General features: G+C 42.5%; 1 protein-coding gene across 1 annotated transcript in view; it reads right to left on the bottom strand.

The window, feature by feature from the left end:
- Positions 1-948: 948 nt before the first annotated feature.
- The window catches only part of LOC136608043 (oocyte zinc finger protein XlCOF7.1-like), a 63,075-nt gene continuing 38,715 nt past the window's right edge, over positions 949-25,308 (bottom strand). Inside the window, exons 2-5 of the mRNA XM_066589081.1 lie at positions 15,585-15,740; positions 6,644-6,823; positions 6,437-6,560; positions 949-2,566 (exon numbers count right to left, since the gene is read on the bottom strand). Of these exons, the coding sequence (XP_066445178.1) occupies positions 1,224-2,566; positions 6,437-6,560; positions 6,644-6,823; positions 15,585-15,680 (1,743 nt within the window). The 5' untranslated portion in view covers positions 15,681-15,740 and the 3' untranslated portion in view covers positions 949-1,223. The remainder of the gene's footprint in view (positions 2,567-6,436; positions 6,561-6,643; positions 6,824-15,584; positions 15,741-25,308) is intronic.

Raw genomic sequence — 25,308 nt, forward strand, 5'->3', positions numbered from 1 at the left:
TGCCTGCCTCCTGAATCCCCACCGTACTGCAAAATGTAAGTACTATACAGATGAGTCCAGTACAGTAAAGAAACGTTTGCAAATAAATACAGCAGTCCTATGTCAAACCACAGATAACAGTGATACATACTGCTAATGATGTCCCTGCAATCCTATGTCAAACCACAGATAACACAGTGATACGTACTGCTATAACGATGTCCTTGTAGTCCTATGTCAAAGCACTGTATGCAAAATGTCCAAAAACCTGTTAAATGTTAATTTATGCTTTACAGTATTGTTATTGTTTTTGGTATTAAAGACCAGATATTCTCTATTGAATGGGGTTTGGTGTGTTTTTTGGAATGTCTAGAACCAATTAATTGGATTTACATTAATTCCTATGGAAATAATGTCCTCAACTAACATTGATTTTTACTAAAGTCCATTGCTTCGGGACGGATTAATGACGTTAGTTGAGGTGCTACTGTATAATTGAATTCTTATATGTATTTTTAGAAAGAAAAATCGACTATATGAGACATGATAGATAATGCAGAGCGATGGTAATTATACCATTATTATACCTGTCCCCATAATAACTTTGAACATAAATTTTTAGATTGTTTATATATATATATATATATATATATATATATATATATATATATATATATATATATATATATATATATATATATATATATATATATATATTCATGCTTTCACTCCTATCATGTTTTTGTATGTTCTCCTTGTCATTCTTTTTATAATTCTCCTCCCCCCAATATTGTTTTTATTCTTAATAATGTATTTATGATGAAATTGACATACTTTATATAACAGTTCGCTCAGGCAAAACGAGAATCATGCATTTTTCATTTTATCTAAAAGGCGCTTTATACCCACAATACATCATAGATCCAGATTACAGTTGACATCAGGGTAACTAGAATTTTAAAGGTTTGGAAAATCCAGGCTAATTCTATGCAAAAAAACCCCTCTTACTGTCTGTGCAACATCTGTGAATGACCTGATGCATTCAATGTTTTATTTGTTTTTTTAAACCATTTCAAATAGGAATATTGATTTTCCTCCATGAAATCTCTCATATGAGTTTTCAAAATATGATTCCTTTAAAACAAATTTCACATAAAGAACATCAAAATGGCTCCTTCACTTGTGAGATCTATGATGAGCCCATGTTTGGCATTAGTAGTAAAACATTTCCCGTGTTTTGAGCATTAAAATGCCTTCACTCTTGTGTGGGTTCTCTGATGTATAACAAGATTTGTTTTTTGTGTAAAACATTTCCCACATTCTGAACATGAATATGGTTTCTCCCCTGTGTGAATTCTCTGATGTTTAACAAGAACTGCTTTATGTGCAAAGCATTTCCCACATTCGGAACATGAATATTTCTTCTCTCCTGTGTGAAGTCTCTGATGGGCAAGAAGATATGTTCTACCCGCAAAACGCTTCCCACATTCTGAACATGAAAATGACTTTTCTTCTGTGTGAGTTCTCTGATGTCTAACAAGTACTGATTTATTTGTAAAACATTTCCCACATACTGAACATGAATATGGCTTCTCCCCTGTGTGAAGTCTCTGATGTGTAAGAAGATGTGCTTTATGTGTAAAACATTTCCCACATTCTGAACATGAAAATGGCTTATCCCATGTGTGAGTTTTCTGATGTATAACAAGACCTGATTTCTTCACAAAACATTTCCCACATACTGAACATGAATATGGCTTCTCTCCTGTGTGACGTCTCTGATGTATAAGAAGGTCTGCTCTATCCATAAAACATTTCCCACATACTGAACATGAATATGGCTTCTCTCCTGTGTGAATTTTCTGATGTCTAGTAAGATCTGATTTATGGGTAAAACATTTCCCACATTCAGTACATGCAAATGACTCCCCTGTGTGAATTCTCTGATGTCTAACAACAGAGGTTTTCAGCTTAAAACATTTCCCACATTCTGAACATGAATATGGCTTCTCTCCTGTGTGAATTCTCTGATGTCCAAGAAGATTTACTTTATTCGTAAAACTCTTCCCACATTCTGAACATGTAAAGGGCTTCTCTCCTGTGTGAATTCTCTGATGTCTAACAAGTGCAGTTTTCAGCTTAAAACCCTTCCCACATTCTGAACATGAGAAAGGTTTCTCTCCTGTGTGAATTCTTTCATGTCCAAGAAGACTTACTTTTTTTGTAAAACCCTTCCCACATTCTGAACACGAAAACAACTTCTCTCCTGTGTGAATCCTCTCATGGCTAACGAGGTTTGATTTCTTTTTAAAACAATTCCCACATTCTGAACATGAATATGGTTTCTCATCTGTGCAAGTTCTTTTGTGTCTAAGAAGACCTGAGCTTTTTGCAAACAGTTTTCCATGTTGAAAGATTTTACCCCCGATGTGACCTGTACTTGCAGTAAAACTCTGAGATCGATCAGAAGAAGGTTCCTTGTGATTATGCGGATTATCTCCTGGAGAGTGCTGCACAATATCTCCCTCTTCTGCTTTATAATTTAGCGATGACATGAAGTTTCCATCAAAGTCCTCAATGGGTTTTTCTGTTAGGATTAAATGTGGATTTAGTGATTTTTTTTTTCAGCTGCAAAAAGTAGCCAAATATATAAAATAGTTACCTGGCTGGAAAAACACCTGCAGTTTTTGATACAGTATTTCAAGCCAAAGCTAGAATTATACCCAGGAAGAAAATGTAAAAGGAGTGTTTATATATTTCCCATTAAATCTACTTCTGGCTTTTTTTTTTCTTCACAGTAAAAATTTCCATTAACAATTGTCTCCAAAACTGCATGCGAGTTTCCAGCTTTAGAATAGTTTGTCCAACACCATTAAATGCATCAATGACAACAAATTTAATTCAGGTGATAGGATCGCAGCTTCAAGTCCCCTACAGGAAAAAAAAAAAAAAAAAAAAAACTAAAAAGGAAAAAAAAAAAAAAGGAACACACGAAAAAAATTTAAATTGTTACGCGCGGTTCAAGCTGTGTAATGGGAAAGGGGGTCCTACATTAACCCCATAGTGAGGGAGCTTTTTAGTTTGTTTTTCCAATTTTCTTTTTTCCTCTCCAACTTTAAAAAAATATTAACTCCTTCATTTACCCATCAACGTCGCTGTCGGAGGGCTTGTTGTTTTTTGCGGCACAAGTTGTATTTTTCAATGGTGCTATTTAATGTACCATATAATGTACTGAAAAACTTTAAGAATTCTAAGTGGAGAGAAGTGGGAAAAAAATGACATTTCGCCATCTTTCGGTGGGTCTTGTTTTTATGGCGCACAAACTGCAACAAAAATAACATGATAACTTTATTCTGTGGGTCGGTACGATTACGATACCAAACTTGTATAGTTTTTTAAAATTTTATTGCTGTACTACTTAACGATATTTAATTTTTTAAAAATTATTTTTTGCTGCCATCTTATGCGCACAATAACTTTTTAATTTTTCCGTCGACATAGTTGTGTTTGGGCTCATTTTGTGCGGTACGACCTGTAGCTTCCATTGCTACCATTATTGCGTACATACAACTTTTAGATCGCTTTTTATTACTTTTTTTTTGGAGACATGGTGACCAAAAAAGCGCATTTCTAACATTTTTTTTTTCAGATGACGTTCACTGTGTGCGTGTGAGGGGGTGAGACAGCCTCCAATATGTGTACATTGTTCTTGTTACTGTATACAGTCCTCTGCTGTGTGTTTTATTATTTGTCCACAAGAGGTCGCTGTTCAACAGAAAAGATTATGGTCAAGCTGTGAGGTAACAGGACCATGGTAGCCTGTGATTGGAGCACCCATTGCCTGGTTACAGGGTCCGCACAGGAGGAGAGAAAATTAAAAAGCGTCCGTACATTGTGAGGTGACAGTTGGTCCAGGGAGGCATCTGAGTGGAGCTACGGAAGAGGGAAGGAGGTCGTGTCCTGAGGGGACTGGAGCTGCAGCGGAGCGGATTCAGATTTTGACCAGATGCCCGCTGTATGGGAGAAGACTTGCTGCTGGGGATGTTGCTGAACAACCGGAGCGAGACTGGCTATTGTGTGGACAATACTGGATGCCGTTGAGGAAGTGAGTAACGGCTCTCTGCGGTACCGCACACTTTTCTGGAGGAGCCCCTCATCCGTCTAGACTTTTTGGCTGATCATACAGCAGACCGGTCTACATGCACGCAAGACACCATATTTTGGCGCCAAGTTACTCGGGACTGCGTTTGGCCTGTAGTTAGACTAGGTAGCGTTATGGACCGTGTCAGGCCACACTTCAGCGGGAGCGGCGTAGTGGCTGGCAAGCCACATCCAGCAGTCACTAAGAAGGTTCTGGAGAACATTCACCTGGTTATATAGCCGCTGTTCTTTATACATGTCCCTTATTGTATTGGGTCTGGGGGGATAGAGTCAGTGTGGTTAGGTTTGTAAGCTGTTGTGCTGCACCGCCGGTACTCAGATCACTCTCCCTTTCCTTTGTTCCTGAGTAGCGGTATTAATAGGTAACAAGGGGCCGGTTTACTGAGGCCTGCCCATTAGATAAAAGCATAGTCTATTTTCAAAGCGCCCATTTGGGGAGTACAGCACAAGGGCCTCAGCCATCTGGCTGAGTGTATGTGAGTTTTGTTGGGTTACCTATTGTTTGTGGTCACGTGGGCCACAGTGCTGTAGTAACATTTGATTTGCGCCTGAACTGGTGTCGGAGACGTTTTCCTTGTCAGTGACTTCACTGTATCCTGGGGAGCTCACCCCGGTACATGGCTTACACGTGGTAAATAATGCATTACTTTGATAGATCGGACTTTTACAGATGCAGCAATACCGAATATGTATTTTTGCTTTATTATTTAGATTCTTTTATTGCAAATATGGCAAAAGGGGGTATTTTGAACTATTACTTTTTATTAATAACTAGCTTACCCGTCGCGCGTTGCTGCGAAGACAGACATACATGCATTCGTTTTTATATATAGATGACATCAGGAAGTGAGAGAATTAGATTTCTTACATAAAATTTGGACGCTAATTCTTTTGCGCTTAGAATTTAATAATCGAGTTGGGACCCATTAGCTTTTCCTATTTATGACATAATCAATGCTTGTGCCAAATTTCAAGTTTCTATGACACCGGGAAGTGAGAGAATTAGATTCCGTACGTACAATTTGGACGCTAATTCTTTGGCGCTTAGAATTGAATAATCGAGTTGGGACCCTTGAACTTTTCCTATTTATGACAATCAATGCTCGTGCTAAATTTCAAGTTTCTATGACTTTGGGAAGTAAGAGAATTAGATTCCGTACGGAAAATTTGGACGCTAATTCTTTGGCGCTTAGAATTGAATAATTGGGTTGGGACTCATTAACTTTTCCTATTTATATTATCAATGCTCGTGCCAAATTACATCGGGAAGGGAGAGAATTAGATTCCGTACGTAAAATTTGGACGCTAATTATTTTGCGCTTAGAATTAAAAAATGGAGTTGGGACCCATTAACTTTTCCTATTTATGACATAATCAATGCTCATGCTAAATTTCATGTTTCTACGCTTTCGAGAAGTGAGAGAATTAGTGGCAATGATGGAAATCCAACGATCTACCTGGGGGGGGGGGGTGCGTAACTGTCGACGACGCTCGCACGCGCGCCATTTATCATAGCATAGTTGTACTATGCCTGTAATCTTCCCAGCAGTGTACCCAACAACTTCCCAAAGTTTCATGGCGATCGGATGAATGGTGTAGTAGCGCATAAAAGGACAAACAGACAGACAGACAGACAGACAGACAGACAGACAGACAGACAGACAGACAGACAGACAGACAGACACACACACACAATTATATATATATAGATTAGTAAAACTTTATTGTTCTTATTTTTACATTTTCTTTTAGTCCTCCTAGGGGACCACAACTTGCGATGCTTTGATCGCTCCTGCAGTATGACGTAATACTATAGCATGATTTTTTTCCATTGTTATTACAGATGAGTATGGGTGCCAGTTCTTTTTCCAAAATCCAACGTTCTTCTATTCAAAACAATGGGCCCCACAAATTGTGGTGAACTTTAAAAAAAAACGGGACTCAACATGGGGTTAGTGAAAGTCCACAATTAAGTGATATTGGACATCAAGTCCTACGGGTAGCGCACCTGTGTTTGTTGCTGTGGCGGTCACATCTTTGGCATTTATTAGCTGATGAAGCGATATGGATATGTTTGACACATATAGCGAAGATAGGGCTCTAAAGTGATACGAAAGAGCCTAAATTGGTGAGATCCTAAATTAAATGTCATACTGCTCACATGGAAATGCACTGCACAAGATGGTATCAGGGCCTCAAGACAGCTACCTGTGCCCATAGTATGTGGGAACGAGACGTTGCAAAAAATAAATATAAATAGTGTTATATATACTATATCTTGTATTTCTCTCCTTACCTTGTGATAACGGAGGCTGGAGGTTCTCCATCATGACATCCTTGTACAGATCCTTGTGAGTGTCGAAATACTTCCACTCTTCTATGGAGAAATAGACAGCGACATCCTGACACCTTATAGGAACCTGACAACACAATGATAACGTCATTACCCAGACTCCTCTAGTGCTGTTACTGTATAATTACCCAGCATTGCTAGCAGTGTCACCTCTCCAGTCAGCAGCTCAGTGATCTTGTTGGTGAGTTCTAGGATCTTCTGCTCATGTATCGGTAAGTGAGGAGGAGCCTCTGTGATGGGGCTCTGGCTGCTGCTCCATCCTCCTGACTCATGGAGATGGCTGTTGGGAGTCGTACCGTGACCCGATGTCTTCTTAGTTATTGTGTAATCCTGTGTATGGAGAGAGACATGTAGAGGACTGAATCCAGTATTCCTCCTTCAGTAGAAAGTGAGGGATTGTGATCCTGCTGTATAGAACTTTGGTGAGACCACATCTGGAATACTGTGTTTAGTTCTGTAATGTTATTATATATTTCTAATAAAGCAGCATATTGGTAAAGCGTTATCCTTCTGCAGTGATCAGCACCTTGTTGTTGGTCCCCGTCATTATAGATCATTATTACAGTGAGATTTGTTCCCCAAAGAGAGAAGGTAAAGGAGAGAACATGATGGAAACCTTCATATATTGTATGTTACAGGAGGGAAGACACTAACCCCATGAACAAGGGGCCCAATCTGACATTAATGGGAGGGAAGATCAAAAGCAATGGCAGAAAATATCATTTTACTGAAAGAGTATTAGACGCTTTGAGCAAACTTCTAGTGCAGGTCGTTGGAAAATCAAAAGCAAGTGAATTTAACCCCTTAGTGATCACCCCATAGTGTTTTTTTTTTTTAAAGTCCTGGCCTGCTGGGCTTTAATCCCCAAGGACGTAAAAACATGCTTCCTCTGGGGATTAAAATCCTGCAGGCTCTTTACGGAGGTAGCCGACATCCTGGAGCTGTCATCCTGGGCCACGGGACCCCACCCACGGTCACTTGATCGCCGGTATCCAATTTGAATTAAACTCAATAGAAAGTAAATAAAAGTTAAAGTTTCAGCTCCCCTTACGGATCGGATCTATAAGGGGAGCTGAGAATACTCACTCCAATTCTTCAAGATGTGCCCCGGCGTTCTGAACCTGCAGGACCTGACACCAGTATCTGCTCATGCGCGCCAGACGGCATTACATCACGCGCAGAGGGCCGGGAGGCCTGGGAAATTTAAAAACTCCCTGCTCCCGGCTAGTATGTCAGAATCACTTGGGATATGCAAAACCTTAACGGAGTTATTCTATGCTAAAGTGACACATCAGATTTCCAAAATTTGGCCTGGAGATTAAGGTGCAAACAGGCTTGGTCACTAAGGGGTTAAAAAGGGGCACTCCAGTGAAAAAAACACATTTTATTTCTCTGCTCCTCACCTGTTTCTCTCTCTCACTCTGGGCATCTCCTCTGTACATTGTGGTTACTTCCATGCAGTGTAGCTTCCTGTCTGATACTTATCAGACACTATCTGCATTTTTAGATTTCTCCTTGCTTTCTCTTTCTCTATGCTGTGTTAGCAGTGACATGATGCATCAGTGAAACATCACATGACCAGCTACAGCCAGTACCATCTCTGTCTGGTGAAATTATCATTACCCCTTATATTCACCTAAATAAAGCAACGGACTACAGTCAGGGAGATGAGCTGCCATCTTGTTTACCATAACTGTGAAATAGGAACCTCTAAATAATCAGCAGTGGGAGTTCATATCCCCTTGCAAAGAGCCTGTGCGGTACAGACAAGATAATTTCATAATTTAGGAATACGGAAAGACCCAAGTCTGTTCTTTGTAGGAGTCACAGTGAGACAAGTAATTCCCAGGCGGTCACAATGAGATTACAAGACCCAATTGAAGAGGGCAATGTTAGGAAAGGAATAATTAGAACAGGTTATACTAGTTAAATATTGAATGAAAAAAACACACAAGAGTTGCCCTTTAAGTGTACCTAATGTAGCAATGTCTGCATATGGAGGGTGGGGGTCGACAAACTCACAGATGCTCACCCAAGTCTAGCTTACAGCAAATGTTGATCAGTAACCCACAATAGTTACTCTCTCATCCAGGCTCTGATCAGGACTGCATGTCTTTTATATCCCAGTAATCAGCTCAGTGTTTTCAGCTGAGCTCACTGGGACCCACAAGAAAGTCCTGGACTAGATCCCTACCTCACCCAGGCCAAGTGTCTGGGTGAGGTATGCACCCCATACAACAGCCTCCCATTTACCTATCCACATAACCCCCAACCTTTACCCCCAACTTTACCCATCAGTGTACCCTTGACAAGGCATCATTACCCTGAGACTTACCTGATTGATATTGGAGGGCAAACTTGAAGTTCTGAAGTGACAAAAGCCATCCTGTTACTCTAGCATTTTTATTCTATTTCATCCATGTCAAGGTGGCACGGACCAATACCAGCTTATACTCTCTTCCGAGAAGATAATGTTTTAGGATTTCCAATGCCCACTTCACTGCCAAACATTTACGTTCTAAAATGGGGCGGCTGGGGTGAACGGGGGTAGCGGAGGGGAGAGAGATCTCTCTCACTCCCCTCCCCGCCGCCCCCCAAGCACGCTCGTACAAGAAGGCAGTTACTCCAGAAGAGCGATGCTTGCTTGAGTAACTGACCTTACCGAGCGTGCTCGCTCATCTCTAGTCTGCATCCCCTATGGCATTCACGACAGCCTGTATCTTTCCAAGGTGACTTTCTTTATCTGAACTGTAAATAACCACATCATCCAGATATGCCATGGAACAGGCATGACGTGGCCTCAAAATTTGGTTCATCATCCTTTGAAAAGGTAGCCGCTGACCCATGTAAACCAAACGGCATGTTTTTGTATGAAAACAATCCCTCTGGGGTGGAGAAAGCGGTTTTATCTTTTGCTCGGTCAGTTAAAGCCATTTTCCAATATCCTTTTGTGAGATCAAGAGTGGTAATGAGTCTGGCATAACCCAGTCTCTCAATCAGCTTATCGACTTTTAGTATGGAGTAAGCATCGAACTTGGAGATTTTGATTAACTTTCTTAAGCCGTTACAAAAAGTGCCATTTGGTTTAGGAATCAATACAATTGGGCTTGACCACTCACTTTTTGACTCCTCTATTATCCTAAACTTCATCATGCATTTAACCTCGGTAGAAACTGCATCTCTATGTACTTCCAGTATCCTGTATGGTTTGAGATTTACCTTTACCCCAGGTTCGATTATTATGTCATGCTTTATGACATGGCTATAATCCGGTAGGTAAGAGAACATGTATTTGTTTCCTTAGCCTCTTGCTGTTGGCGTACTAAGACGGTATCATCTATTCTGACAACAGGAACAGGTGGCTGCAGGTTTACCTTCCTAGCCCTCAAGGCCCCTAAAGATTCTCTATCTTTCTTTAATTAAATTGACATGGTAATTCTGGTATGGCTTTCTTTTGCCCAGCTGGTGTACTTTATAAATTTATGTCCCCAACTTTCTCTATGACCTTATGGGGACCTTGCCACTTAGTGAGAAATTTACTTTGGACTGTGGGCACCAAGATCAGGACGCGGTCCCCAGGGTAAAGATTTCTAATCTTGGCAGACTGATTATACAGCCTGCCGTGGGCCTCTTGTGCCGTCTGCAGATGTTTTCTAACAATAGGCATTACCGTCACAATGAAGTCCTGCATTTGTTCCACATGCTCAATAATACTTTTATAGACAGTCTACTTAGTTTCCCATGTTTCCTTGGCTATGTCTAGCAGCCCCCTTGGGTGACGACCATAGACCAATTCAAATTCTTAACTATGCGTACTTCATAGGACACAGTTCCCGACATTGTCTCTATAGAAGCAAAAGGTACAGGACACACCTTTGTATCACCATGGATACACATCACACTGAGGCGTTTCTCTGGTGAATAGCCTTCAATTACCAGGCTGGAGTGGACCAAAGTACTCCAGTCCAAAGGTGTTGGTCGATAGTTTCATACGTGCCCTCCCTGTAGAGCTGCAGCGCTGGGTCGGTCATGGAGATCCCAAAGACACCAACCAGCTGGTTGACCTTGTCGATAGATGCCTTACCACTGAGGACTATCTCCATGATACACCGGATGCCCCTACCTACTCTAGGAGTATTCAGCCTACTACGAGTAAGAAACTGCTATCCATGGGGCTGGGGGAGGGTTGAGGCATGCCGGAAAAGAGGCTACGGCTTCTGTGGTGGTACCACCTGCGCTGAGGTTTGAGGAGCACAAAGGTCATGTCAGCTCTAGAAAGAACTCTTTGCAAAGGAGACCAAAGCAGTTGAGGTGCCAGGAGTTGGGTCATGTCTTGGCCTATTACCCCTTAACCACTGAGCCTATGGAATGTGAAACAGCTTTGCACCGCTCCTTGTTTTCAGAGCCAGTTTGTACTGCCTCACCAGGCCTAGAGTCTGAGCTACAGATGTGTAAAGTTTGGTCACTTTGATCCACGCCAGCCTGGTAATTGAAGGCTATTCACCAGAGAAACACTCAAGTTTGATGTGTATCCACAGTGATACAAAGGTGTATGATGTAGCTTTTGCTTCCATAGAAACAATGTCGGGAACTGTGTCCTATAAAGTAGGTGTAGTTAAGAATTTGAGGCGCTGTATGATATTAACCCCTTAGTGACAGCCCTATCGTAAAACTACGTCCTGCTGTTGCAGGACGTGTATGGAGGGAGGTAGCGGCGCTATCTCCCTCCATACAGCGCGGGCATCAGCTGTTTATTACAGCTGACACTCGCGGGCAATAGCCGTGCTCGGCCGTTCGGCCGATCGCGGCTATTAACCCTTTAAATGCTGTCAATTCTGACAGCGGCATTTAAATCCCCCGAACGCTGTTCGGGGGTCCCGCACGGCCCCCCCGCGGTGAGATCGGGGGATCCGTGCAGGTGTCATGGCAGCCGGGGGCCTAATGAATGGCCCCAGGGCTGCCTTAGCAGACTGCCTATCAAGCCATCCACCCAGGGTGGCTTGAAAGACTGCCTGTAAAAAAGCAGTATGACGTAATGCTATAGCATTACGTCATACTGGAGGAGCGATCAAAGCATCGCATGTTAAAGTCCCCCAGGGAGACTTCAAAGTAATGTAAAAAATAATCAATTAAGTTTTTTTAATTGTTAAAAAAAATAAAAGTTATCAAAGTTTAAATCACCCCCCTTTTGCCATATCCATTATTAAAAAATCAAAATCATAAAATAAAAATATGTATTTGATATCGCCGCATCCGTAAAAGTCCGATCTATCAAAGTAGTGCATTATTTTTCCCGCACGGTGAAAATCGTCTGAAAAAAAAAAATAAAGGACGCCAGAAATACACTTTTTAGTTACCCTGTCTCCCAGAAAAAACGCAATAAAAAGCGATCAAAAAGTCGTATGTATTCCAAATTGATACTAATTGGAAACTTTAGGACATCCCGCAAAAAATGAGCCCTTGCTCAACTACGTTGACGAAAAAATAAAAAAAAGGTATTGCGCGCACAAAATGACTGCAGAAAATAATTGAAAAAAATTAAATATCTTAAAAAATAAATAAATAAAAGTACTACAGCAAAAAAAAAAAAAAATACTATACAGGTTTGGTATCGTAGCAATCGTACTGACCCATAGAATAAAAATATCAGGTCGCTTTTGTTGCAATTTGTGTGCTGTAGAAACAGGACGCACCGAAAGATGGTAGAATGTCGTTTTTTTTCCATTTCTCTCCGCTAAGAATTTTTAAAAAGTTTTTCAGTAAATTATATGGTACAATAAATAGTGCCATTGAAAAATACAACTCATCCCGCAAAAAACAAGCCCACATACAGCGACGTCGATGGATAAATAAAGGAGCTACGATTTTTTAAAAGGGAGTAGGAAAAAACAAAAATGGAAAAAAGCAAAAAAGCTCCGTCACTAAGGGGTTAAGGCATAACTTCACTGTATTCTGGAACTTGTGGGGAAGAGCAACGTCTCCTGCTAAAGAGTCTGGTGTCGCCCCCAGTGACAAAATGTAGGATGTACTGATTTTCTTTTGCATGTTTTGTTGAGAGAAGATCCTCCTTATCCTCTGCAGAGGGGGGGAATGATTTGGAGGGCTCACCTGAAAACTTTGGTACCGCACAGTTGAGAGATCCCACTTTCTTAAATGCATAAAAGTATGTTGTGGTCATAAATGGCGTACTGCAGGACCCGCTGCTGACCAACAATTTTCCCATTTTTCCAAGAATGGTAATTTGTTATGTAGAATAACTAAAAATAACGGGGAAACTGTTGAGCAGCTGGTCGTACAAAAACCATATAGACTTAAAGGGGTTGTCTCGAGGAAGCAGTGAATTTTTTTTTTGCCCAGTCCCCCTAATTAAACATACATTACTAATTACCCCCGTAAATTACTTTCCTAGCTGGTTTCTACTTACCGTTCCAGCAACTTATAAAACTTTTTCCCAAGATGGCCACCAGCTCTTTTCGCATCGCTTGCTGTAGCCCGACGTGCGCGCTCCCGAGACGCTACCAGCTGTGTCTCCATGGCAACCAGACGCCCCGCAGCCGCCGACCGGACCCCTGGAGTGAACACGGCCGACCTGTCACCCACCGCCAGGCAGAAGGTAACCGGCACAGCCCCCCCCCCCCCCCCATCACAGCGGCAGCCCCCCCCCGGCCCAGCGCTAGTTCCCCCATCACAGCGGCAGCCCCCCCGGCCCAGCGACAGCCCCCCCCGGCCCAGCGCTAGTTCCCCCGGCCCAGCGACAGCCCCCCCCCCATCACAGCGGCAGCCCCCCCGGCCTAGCGCTAGTTCCCCCATCATAGCGGCAGCCCCCCCGGCGCAGCGACAGCCCCCCCCCATCACAGCGGCAGCCCCCCCGGCCTAGCGCTAGTTCCCCCATCACAGCGGCAGCCCCCCCCGGCCTAGCGCTAGTTCCCCCATCACAGCGGCAGCCCCCCCGGCCTAGCGCTAGTTCCCCCATCACAGCGGCAGCCACCCCCGGCCCAGCGCTAGTTCCCCCGGCGCAGCGACAGCCCCCCCCGGCGCAGCGACAGCCCCCCCCCCCGGCGCAGCGGCAGCCCCCCCGGCCCATCACTTACCAGGACAGCTGGATGGCGGGACAGCTGGGCGGCTTCTCCGGACAGCTCGGCAGCTCTGCACCTTCCTCTAACAGAGGAAGGTACAGAATGGCCGCTCCAGCGCGCTCCCGAGCAGTGACAGCTCGTCTGCGCATGCGCAGAACAGCTGTAGCGGGGAGCACACTGAAGCGGCTCGTGCTGAATGGAGAAGACCGGACTGCGCAAGCGCGTCTAAAAAAGCAAGCTGCCGGCGAATTTAGACGGAACCATGGAGACGAGGACGCTAGCAACGGAGCAGGTAAGTGGAATAACTTCTGTATGGGTCATATTTAATGCACGATGTACATTACAAAGTGTATTAATATGGCCATACGGAAGTGTATAACCCCACTTTGTTTCGCGAGACCACCCCTTTAAGGTTCTAGACATGGCACATAATCATGCACTTGGGGACTGATAAGATGCAAGACCGAGTCCTGCAGAGGTTCTTCTGGCCTGGAATTTATAAGAAAAGAAAAAAAGCTGTGAATCTTGCCCCATGTGTGTCAGCTGTCTGGTCCTGCATCACACTTTCGTGTGGGTTTCAGCCATTTCTTGACCAGGTCAAACATTTAGGACATAGAAGGGCGGTCAATCCTGTGGCTCCAGTTGTGTATCCTTTGCGCACGAACAGCCACAGTGACCCCCAGACAAGCAAGTATTTCAGCATTAATCTTGCATACTCCTTTACCTCATGCTTGCTGAGGTCATGGTATGCTTTTTGAGGTTCAGCAATAAGGTATAGTGAGACAACCTCCACCCATTCAGCTTCGGGAAGTTTTTCTCTCTTTGCAGCCCTCTCAAACACGATCAGATAGGCCTCGACATCATCCTCAGCGGTCATCTTTTGCAGGGACCGTTGCACAGCCTCTCTTGGACTAACTGCTGCGGGGGCCCCTTCCTCTCTTCTCTCAGGGGGGCCAGAAGTGCTTCTTTTAGCAGGGTAATCTGTTCCTGCTGCTGGCTGTTTGTCTGGCATTGATCAAATGCTTGTTGCTGCTGAATACTTGCTCGCACCAACTGTTTGATAAGTTTCACCATAACAGGGGATGATGACTATATGAAAATAGTAGGTTTCACCCAAAACATCAGCAGGCTTGTAGACTTTATTAATCTAGCATTGACATGCTTTTTTCCCTAGCAACCCAGATTGCCTGAATCCGACCACCATATGTAGCAATGTCTGCATAGGGAAGTGAGGTGGAAGAAGTCTCAGAGGATCACTTAAACAAGATAATAGTTCAAGTTGCTTTATATTTTTCTTAAATTTCAGAAATAACAAGGTGCCCCCCCAAATAACTGCAGCTACTGGCAGCACATGAGCTTATTAAAAAACTGAACACAAAATAAACCCTGACCCAGCAAGGTTCTTCTTGCCCAAGACTAGTTTGCAGGAAATGTTGATCAGGAACCCACAGTAGTTGCACTCACTTCCGGGCTCTGACTAGAACTCCATGGCCTTACAGTCTTTAATGTCCCAGTAATCAGCTCAGTGTTTTCAGCTGAGTTCATTGGGACCTACAAGAAAGTCCTGGACTGGATCCCTACCTGAACCAGGCTAAGCGTTTGGGCGAGATATACACCCCATCCACCAGCCTTCTATTTACCTGCCAGCAATAAGATAAACATACATCTATCCTAAGGGATGAGTAAAAGGGAAGTAAGATAATTACAGGCCAGATAGACCAAATCTCCAGGTCAATCTCTGGCCATGTGATCCTTCTGATTCCTGGCTGCCCTTCCCTCCTCATTACAAGGAGCCGACTTCCCATTTTCATTGCCCCTACAACATTACTATTAGATCATTGGTTACCACCATACAGAACCGACCACTTTTTCTTTAGTTCTCTCACTTGGAAGGTCTAGAAGCCGTTATACAGGACACTGGATTGTCCCGATTACTTCCTAGAATGGATTTGCTGTTCCCTTCATTTGACTTGTTACATAATACAAAAATATCATAGAAACATTGAAAAGCTTACCTCTCCAGTCAGCAGGTAGATGATCTCTAAGGCGATGTTTAATATTCTTTTGGTAACTTCATTCCCATCCTTCCTCATCCTTGGTGGCTTATTCATGGGAAGGACCAATTTGGATGAAAAAAATTGGATCGCCAGGAGGGGTCTAATACTCTGCACCTTTTATTAAAAAACAAAAAACAGAGAGGCTCTAAATCCTATTGCATACCTCATCATTTGTAAACTACAGCTCCTCACTTATGGATCACTGAGAGAAACAGGTTCACCACTATATGGATTCTGGGGGTTTGCCATAAATATCTAGGTTGCTGCCCAAGCCGTTTCCATAACTCCCATAGATGTGAACAGAGAGCTGTACATGTGTGGCCGCCTCTTCATATATTGTCCCCTAGGATGTATCTGCTGCGGATCCCTGGTTTGCACATTTAGTAGGTGTGAGTGTCAAAAAAAGTACCCACATTCTCATTTATGTCATATTCCATTGATACTCAGTATAGAAAGAAACTCTGCACTCCTATCTTACACAAAAAAATTTAGTCTAGTTGCCATCTGCTCCTATCGACTTCTACCTTCTGCCCCTACCTCCACTTCTTAGTCTGCGATTTCTCCTTTCTGTAGTATCATGGTTACCTGGATTACAGCCAGCTTCCATTCAGTTTCATTTTTTACTGCTTAAGTGCCACCGTCACTATCGTTTTCAGTTTTTTATTTCCTCTTCACCAAGTCTGAGCCGGTAGTCCAGCCGGCATTCTGTTTCCCGTTACCCCCCTGCTCCATCTCTCATCTGCTGTCTTATCTCCAGGGGTTCTGGCTGTCGGGTCACCATGCTGCATAGAGACCAACTTAGGATTTTGGAACTTATTTGGAAATTAAAATTACACTCTACGAAATTTCCTTAATAAATTGTCTGCTGGTTTTCTTCTTCAGCCCTGAAGCTCCCTCTTCCCTCCTTTAAGGCTGAGTGTCTGAGGAACAATGTTTTCTACATGCTGCAGATACTATATTCCTTCACTACTGGTCAAACATTTTAGAAGACCTCACTTTTTCCAGTTCATTTTGGCATTAACACAGTCAAGTTGAGAAAATAACATGAAATAGGTCAAAAGTAAAAACATAAAATTCTTATGAAATTTAAACCTGAAAATGCAACAATCGTCTGAATTTATGATTTAAACTAAGCAGATTTTTTCAGGAAACACATCAAGGACAGCAGCTCTGCAGCAAAGAAAGCAAATTATGGTTTGAAATTGGATGTAAACTTTTCCTACAGGTGTCTCAACTTTTGTCGATTACTTTCAAACCTTCTGATTTTATATAGCCAGTATTGGAACAGACTGCATTACAACACCCTCTAGGGCAGGATTTAGACAGCTTTGTTCTTCAGGATGGAGCCCATTGCTATCATAGTGGCAAGAAAAACAGCAATTAACCAAAAACAACAGACAGACAATTATAACCCTAAGAAGTGTAGGTCTGTCCTACAGGGAAATTGCCAAGGTGGCAGTCAGTACAGTTTCCTCTTCCATCAAAAGGCAGTTGGAAACTGACAAGATGATGTCTGCCAGACAGAAGGCCACTACAAAAATCAGATGACAAGCTTTTGAGAGTCAACAGTTTATGTGATCGGCGCCTCACAGCACAAAATCTTCAAGTACAGCTTAATGCAGCAAAAATTAAACAAATATGGATTTCATTTGTGAAGAGAAGACCTCTATCTTCAGGTTTGAGAGTTAGAGTATCAGTAAGAAAGCCACTAAGATTACAAAGTAGAAAAAAAATTTAAAAAAACATGCCTGGGCCAAGCAGCACCTTCAGTGGACTATTGAAGGGTGAAAAGTGGTCTAATGGACTGATAAATCAAAATTTGACATCTTTGATGCATCACGCAGGATATTTGTATGCGATTGAGTAGATCAGAGGATGGTTCTTGTGCGCGTGACACCAAATGTCAAACATGGAGGAAGTGTGATGGTCTGGGCTCTTTTGCTGAATCCAATCTGGCATTTTCCGCAGGGTGACTGGCACACTGGGCAAAAAGGGATCCACTGCGTTTTGATACTCCATGCAATACCCTCTGGTGTACACCTAGTTGGGTCAGGGGTTCATATTACAGCAAGACTATGATCAAAAAACATACACAGACACTTAAAAAGAAGCCAGTAGACTTCAAAGAATGGAACTACTTTTGACTATATATCACTAGGGAACACAATTTTCGTTGACTTAGATCTTACACTTGGTTTTTACTAACTTTTGGCTTTTGAATCCAAAACTGACGCCAGTTTTGCAAATCTCCTTCTTAAAATATAGGATACCCTGCATTTCTCTCAAAAACCATACAAAATGTACATACCATAAAAAAAAATTACCTGAACATAATGTTTGCTTAAAAATATCTTGGCCATGCAAAGGATATACTGTTTTTGTACATCAATTATGTAAAGTAGTAGCCAATGTCTCTGAATGACAACCAAGCATTCTTTTGGAGTTCTGACATTGTCCCGATGAAATGTTCATCTTTGATGAGTTACCGAATTTGTGGACCATCAAACACATCGGCTTCTATTTTTTCAGTTGACAGGCTATGAAATGCCCAAATGAGGTCCTTGAAACAGTCTCCTTCAGTTGGCAACGCTTTAATGAATTGTTTCATGAGACCCGGCTTCATGTGTAGAGGTGGGAATATAATGTTCTGTCTACCAGCAAGTGGCTCATGTAGAAGGTTTGGATCACCAGGTTTGGGGTCAGATCCTGGAGGCCAATTCCTTTCCACCCAATGTTTCTCATGAGCTCCGCTGTCCCACATGCACAGATAGTTGGGGTACTTGGTGTATCCGCATTGCTGACCAATATGGAAGCATACCATTTTATGGTCAACACAGATGATCCAATTGTATTTGTGATATTGTGACTGCCTTTATGTCTCCATATTCTTCACAAAGCAAAACCGAATGGCGAATTGGGACTGCACTAAATAAATTGCTATTGTGGAAGGAGGACACCGTTGAAGCTCCACTTTGAGCCATCGATGAATAGTCACCATTCAGTTGAGTTATAGATTGGATTTCCCAATTCCTCCATTAACCCCTTCAGTGGCAGGTTTAGGTAGTCTTCAGCACATTTCAGTACAGCAAGCCGCAGAGATTTTCTGGGCGTGCCACTAAAGGGGTTAAACCATGTATGTTATAGCAATACACAAAGCCACTGTCACTTCTAAACTATTACAGAAATACAATTTCTCTGGATCAAAAGTACCTTCCAGCCTTTTTCAAGCAGGTTTGTCCCATGCAGTCTTGAAGTCTTTTTTGATAGTTCCAAATCTCATGCCAAATCATTCAGCTCATGCTCATCAAATCCCTTAAGAACTAAGTCAACTTCAATTTCAAAATCTTCATCATTGTTGTCACTTAGTTCTTCACCATAATCACGTTCTTTAAGAGAGGGTAGTTCAATGAAAACTGGCACTGGGATTCAGCTAAATGAGACATCGGACGTGGAGCTGATGGTAGAGCAGGACGTAGAGCTGATGGTAGAGCAGGACGTAGAGCTGATGGTAGAGCAGGACGTAGAGCTGATGGTAGAGCAGGACGTAGAGCTGATGGTAGAGCAGGACGTAGAGCTGATGGTAGAGCAGGACGTAGAGCTGATGGTAGAGCAGGACGTAGAGCTGATGGTAGAGCAGGACGTAGAGCTGATGGTAGAGCAGGACGTAGAGCTGATGGTAGAGCAGGACGTAGAGCTGATGGTAGAGCAGGACGTAGAGCTGATGGTAGAGCAGGACGTAGAGCTGATGGTAGACTAGGATATTATATCCTACATTTATTTTTCTTGTTCTATCCTGAAGTTTTCACTATACAAAACAACAGTCCCTGGAAGGATCTCTTGGCTCTCACCAAACCATAGATATACCAAATGGCAACTTATCTCATGGTCCCTTTGTCCACATCCGTAAACTCTCGACACACTGCTTGTACACCATGTGCTGATGTTCACCCTTTGACTGGAAATGGCGAAACTGCCACAAATATAGCAAAAGGAATAAAGGGCTGTTTAGGCAGTTATGACGAGAAATAGCCGATGCAGACATGATCTGATGGTGAGGAAAGAAGTGGATGAATAAAAATAAATTCACTATGTAGAGCAGCACACAACTTCACACCACATTGTCACACACGTAACTGAATAGCCTAGACAAATATCCCGTCACCGGTCGCCAAGGTCATCCTCCACCCCTCCCCACTCGAGGGAGGTTTACTCTCGGCCAATAGGAGAACACTAGTGCTTCACTTAACCCGGGCTTGAATAGAAGTATTAAGATAAGCTGTAGAGAAAATACCTGATGTGATAGAAGAAAATACCTGTGATAGAAGAAAACTACCTGCATTTTTTAAATCAGCATGCTGATTTTAGTCTGCAAATAAGGGAGATGGAACAATACTTCTGCAGCGCTACCAATTGGATGCCAGCATTTTGTCTAAATTACCTGAGTATACGAAGTCAACAAAAATGGTGTCCAAATTCCCCAGTGATACATATACCAATTTGTTGGATAGTTTTCCCTTTCTTTAATAAATACCCCCATGGCTGCGGTACCTGCAAAAGCCATTCGGTCATAAATAGAGATGAGCGAACGTACTCGTTTCGAGTACTTACGCACCCGAGTACCGCCATTTTCGAGTACTTCAGTACTCGGGTGAAAAGATTCGGGGGGCGCCGGGGGGCGGGGAGAGGCGTGGCGGTGCGGAGGGTAGCAGCGGGGAACAGGGGGGAGCCCTCTCTCTCTCCCTCTCCCCCCCACTCCCCACTGCTACCCCCCGTGCCGCCATGGCGCCCCCCGAATTTTTTCGCCCGAGTACGGAAGTACTCGGAAATCGCGGTATTCGGGCGAAAAAGGGGCGTGGCCGAGCACGTTCGCTCATCTCTAGTCATAAACATTCCAAAACTGAGCCAACTTGAAATCAAACCTTATCGGAGATCCGCTATCAGCTAAATCATGAAGGGAAACTGAAGGAATATTTTTTAAAGGCCAAAACAAAATAAGATAATTATATATATATGTATATATTTTAACATACAGATTTATTTTACACAATGTGGAAGCCCTATATCATCTTGCAACTTCATGTAGGCTGACAGAGGAATAGAACAATCTGCTATTAAAATGGTACACGGCTAAAACTTGAAAATGTGTCTTGTCTTTTAGTCGTTAATAGAGCAGCCTCCCATCGGTATACTGATTATATCAAAGCGTTATAGAATTGTGATGGCATTGTGAAGTCCCGTCGTGAGACTAAATAGTGGTACTGGGTAGTGTCCATATATACAGAAGAGCAGATGTGGAGACTTACACCGAGTATAGGGGACCAGAAAGGTGGAAATATACAGTATAAAAACACACATATACGGGTCAGAAGAGGTGGTACTATGCAGTATATATGTATACGACAAGTGGAGCGGTACTGTGCAGCATCCATATATACAGAAGAGCAGATGCGGAGACTTACACCGAGTATAGAGGACCAGAGAGGTGGAAATATACAGTATATATTATGTAAACACACATATACTATGCAGTATATATGTATACGACAAGTGGAGCGGTACTGTGCAGCATCCATATATACAGAAGAGCAGATGCGGAGACTTACACCGAGTATAGAGGACCAGAGAGGTGGAAATATACAGTATATATTATGTAAACACATATACTATGCAGTATATATGTATATGACAAGAGGAGCGGTACTGTGCAGCATCCATATATACAGAATACAGGAATCACTGATATGGGCAAACAATGGCGATCACTGAGAAAAAAATAGATGAAAAACTAACTTTAATTAGTAATGACTAAAAGATAAAGGAGACAAACAGCATTAATTCCTTCCATCATATTATACTGGACATATTCATAAATAGACAGACAGAAGGCCGGAGGTTTCTCTACTTCTATCATGCCAGCCATGATTAACAAAGACCGGGAAGAGAGAAGGTGCTGGACAAATAGATGAAGAACCTCTTGGATGGCCTGAAGAATGGAGAATAAATGAATTGGACCCTAAAAAATAATATCCAACACCTTACTACCAGATATGGCTTCATCAGGGGTCTAAGAATACAGTTAGCCCCCTCTCACACGTGTTCAGATAAATGCCGCCTGAAACCGCTGCAATTTACCGCGATTTCGAGCTGCATTTTTAAACGCAGGGTAAAGTGTCTGACAGCGCTTTTTAACGCACCGCATGATTGTGATGGGTGATGGTGCGTTAAAAAAGATGACTATGATACCTCAAAAAGTAACCACTGTGAACACGACCAATGTCGGCATTTTCCATTTGAAAATCTAAAACTCTAGAATCTAAAAACAAAGTAATATCCAGGATTTTTTTGTAATAAAGCTCGGCATTTTTCTTCCTCAGGCCTGGTGGCTGAAAGCGCCACATTTTAAATTGATGAGGAGCACCTAACGCTCAAACTCCGCTCAAAAAGTTCCGCAATCGAGTGGCTGTCTGAGAGGCTGCATTGTAACAGTGGGAGCCCCTGACAGCGTTTATAGCGATGCTGAGAGCGCAGCGCTAAACGCTGAAAAAAACATCTGTGTGAGGGAGGCCGCACACTGTATCGTATGCTGGAGATTCTTATCCACACCATATCCTTGTAGAGATGTTTGAGGAGTCGTCCATAACTAGTAATTGTTTCTATGGTCAGAGCTGTTTCCGAGCTTTGGTAAAAAGTTGTACGGTCTTTTCCAAGCTCTATCTCTGGGAGAAAAGCCATGTTTAGATAATTGGCTTAAATGTAATTTACTCGTACTCATATAGTTGACCCTATCAGAAATAATGCTGCAGGGTAAACAATGATTTTTTATCCCCTCATGTGGTAATGTTTCCCTGTTCTTTCATCGTCTGTTTTCTTGTATAACAGCAAATACTGAAATTTTTTTCTATTTAGTTTCTTTGAAATTTTTTTTTCAAGAGACTGAATTGTTGTAAAACCAGCGGAAGAAGAGATAATTTTCTGCCTCAGACTATCTGTGATTTCTAATGGCAATATATGATAACACTCTTCTAGATTATGATTGTTCTAATTTTATATCCCAACGCGTTTCGCTTAAAGTGAGCTCATCAGGGGCCAGGATAGCCTCCAGTAATTTTCGTGCACAAAAGGTTCTATAGTGGCTGTAACATCAAGAAGAGTGTGATCATATATTGCTTTATGATTAGAGATGAGCGAACGTGCTCGTTTAGAGCAATTACTCGATTGAGCATCGCTTTTTTTCGAGTAACTGCCTAATCGGGCGAAAAGATTTCGGGGACGCCGGGGATGAGCGGGGGGGGGGGGGGATTGCGGTGGGGAAGAGAGAGAGAGAGCTTCCCCCTGTTCCCCCATTTCCCCCTGCCGCACCCCGAATCTTTTCGCCCAAGTAGGCAGTTACTCGAAAAAAAAACGATGGTCGATCGAGTAATTGTCCTAAACGAGCACGTTCACTCATCTCTATTTATGATGCACGCTAAGAACTTTAGTGGCAGCAAGAATAATACAAGCTAGCGTCCATCAGAAGTATCTAGATGGGACGCATCACCCAACTCCCTACTCTCTTTCATCAGTGTTCTAATCACTCCTTTCATCAGTGATTGGTGTGGAAAAAAATTGATAAAGTGACACACATACCGTACAACCTTGAGGCACCATCAACTGTTTATTTACCTCTTGGGTTATTTATACCTTTTGTTGTTGATGAATCCTTTATTCTATAGAGGATTATTGTGTAATTGTATGTTTGTTCGTTCATAGATACATTTTAACTTAAAGTTATATTTTATTTCATACTAGCTTACCCGTTGCACGTTGCTGCAAAGACATACATACATACGTTTTTATATATCTAGATAACAACCAATCGCAGCGCAGCTTTCATGTTACCTCAGCAGTATAATATATAACAACCAATCACAGCGCAGCTTTCATGTTACCTCAGCAGTAAGAGAAATAACAACCAATCACAGCACAACTTTTATTCTGCCTCAGCAATATAAAAAATAGCAACCAATCACAGCACAGCTTTCATTTTACCTCAGCGGTATAATATATAGCAACCAATCACAGCACAGCTTTCATGTTGCCTCAGCGGTATAATATATAGCAACCAATCACAGCACAGCTTTCATTTTACCTCAGCATTCTCAATATCCAGCAATTGTCTTGCGAAACGTTCGGCGGATGCATCATTTTCTGGTTGAACACGCATCCTGTTGCTCGTAATGCCTTTTGCTTTCGTGCTTGAGATGGAAATCAAACGATCTTTGTCTGGGGGGCATAACTGTCAACGATGCTCGCACGCGCGCCACCTATTGTAGGATAGATGTACTATGCCAGTAATCTTCCCAGGAGTGTACTCAACAACTTCCCAAAGTTTCATGGCGATTGGATGAATGGTGTAGTAATGCATACAGGACAGACAGACATTCATTTTTATATATATAGATGACATCAGGAAGTGAGAGAATTAGATTCCATATGTAAAATTTGGATAATTCTTTGGCGCTTAGAATTTAATAATCGAGTTGGGACCCATTAGCTTTTCCTATTTATGACAATCAATGCTTGTGCCAAATTACAGGTTTCTATGACATTGGGAAGTGAGAAAATTAGATTGTACGTAAAATTTGGACGCTAATTCTTTTGCGCTTAGAATTGAATAATTGAGTTGGGACTAAAGATGAGCGAACGTACTCAGTAAGGCCGATTTCGCAATCGAGCACCGCAATTTTCGAGTACTTCACTACTCGGGTGAAAAGTACTCTGGGGCGCTGTGGGGCGGGGCGTGGCGTGGTGGAGCGGGGGGTAGCAGCGCGGAACAGGTGGGAGCTCTCTCTCTCTCCCTCTCCACCCCACTCCCCTCTGCAACCCCCCGCTCACCCACAGCGCCCCTGAGTACTTTTCACCCGAGTAGTGAAGTACTCGAAAATCGCGGTGCTCGATTGCGAAATCGGCCTTACCGAGTACGTTCGCTCATCTCTAGTTGGGATCCATTAGCTTTTCCTATTTTTGACATAATCAATGCTCGTGCCAAATTTCAAGTTTTTATGACATCGGGAAGTGAGAGAATTAGATTCTGTATGTAAAGTTTGGACGCTAATTCTTTTGCACATAGAATTGAATAATCGAGTTGGGACCCATTAACTTTTCCTATTTATGACAATCAATGCTCGTGCCAAATTTCATGTTTCTACGACATCGGGAAGTGAGAGAATTAGTGGCAATGATGGAAATCGAACGATCTACGTGGGGGGCGTAACTGTCAATGCCGCTCGCACGCGCGACATTTATCATACGATAAATGTACTATGCCAGTAATCCTCCCAGGAATGTACTCAACAACTTCCCAAAGTTTCATGGCGATCGGATGAATGGTGTAGTAGCGCAAAAAGGACAGACAAACAAACAAAACAGACAGACAGACAGAGACACACACACACACACACAATTTTATATATATATATATATAGATATTAGTCAGCGGTCCAATCAGTGAACAGTCAAATTGAACCTTGGACTAATTTTGCCCCAGTGACTTAGTTTTCACCAATCTTTCAGCCTGAATTTTTCATTTTCACAGCGGCAGTGTGAGTCCAAGAATTGTATATATCCAGAAGCTCACTTGGTTGGACCTTAAAGAATCCTAAAATATAACTTTTATTCTAATTAATTAAAAAGGTATAGAAGG

This window comes from Eleutherodactylus coqui, chromosome 1 (genome assembly GCF_035609145.1).
Source record: "Eleutherodactylus coqui strain aEleCoq1 chromosome 1, aEleCoq1.hap1, whole genome shotgun sequence".
NCBI classification, from domain to species: domain Eukaryota; kingdom Metazoa; phylum Chordata; class Amphibia; order Anura; family Eleutherodactylidae; genus Eleutherodactylus; species Eleutherodactylus coqui.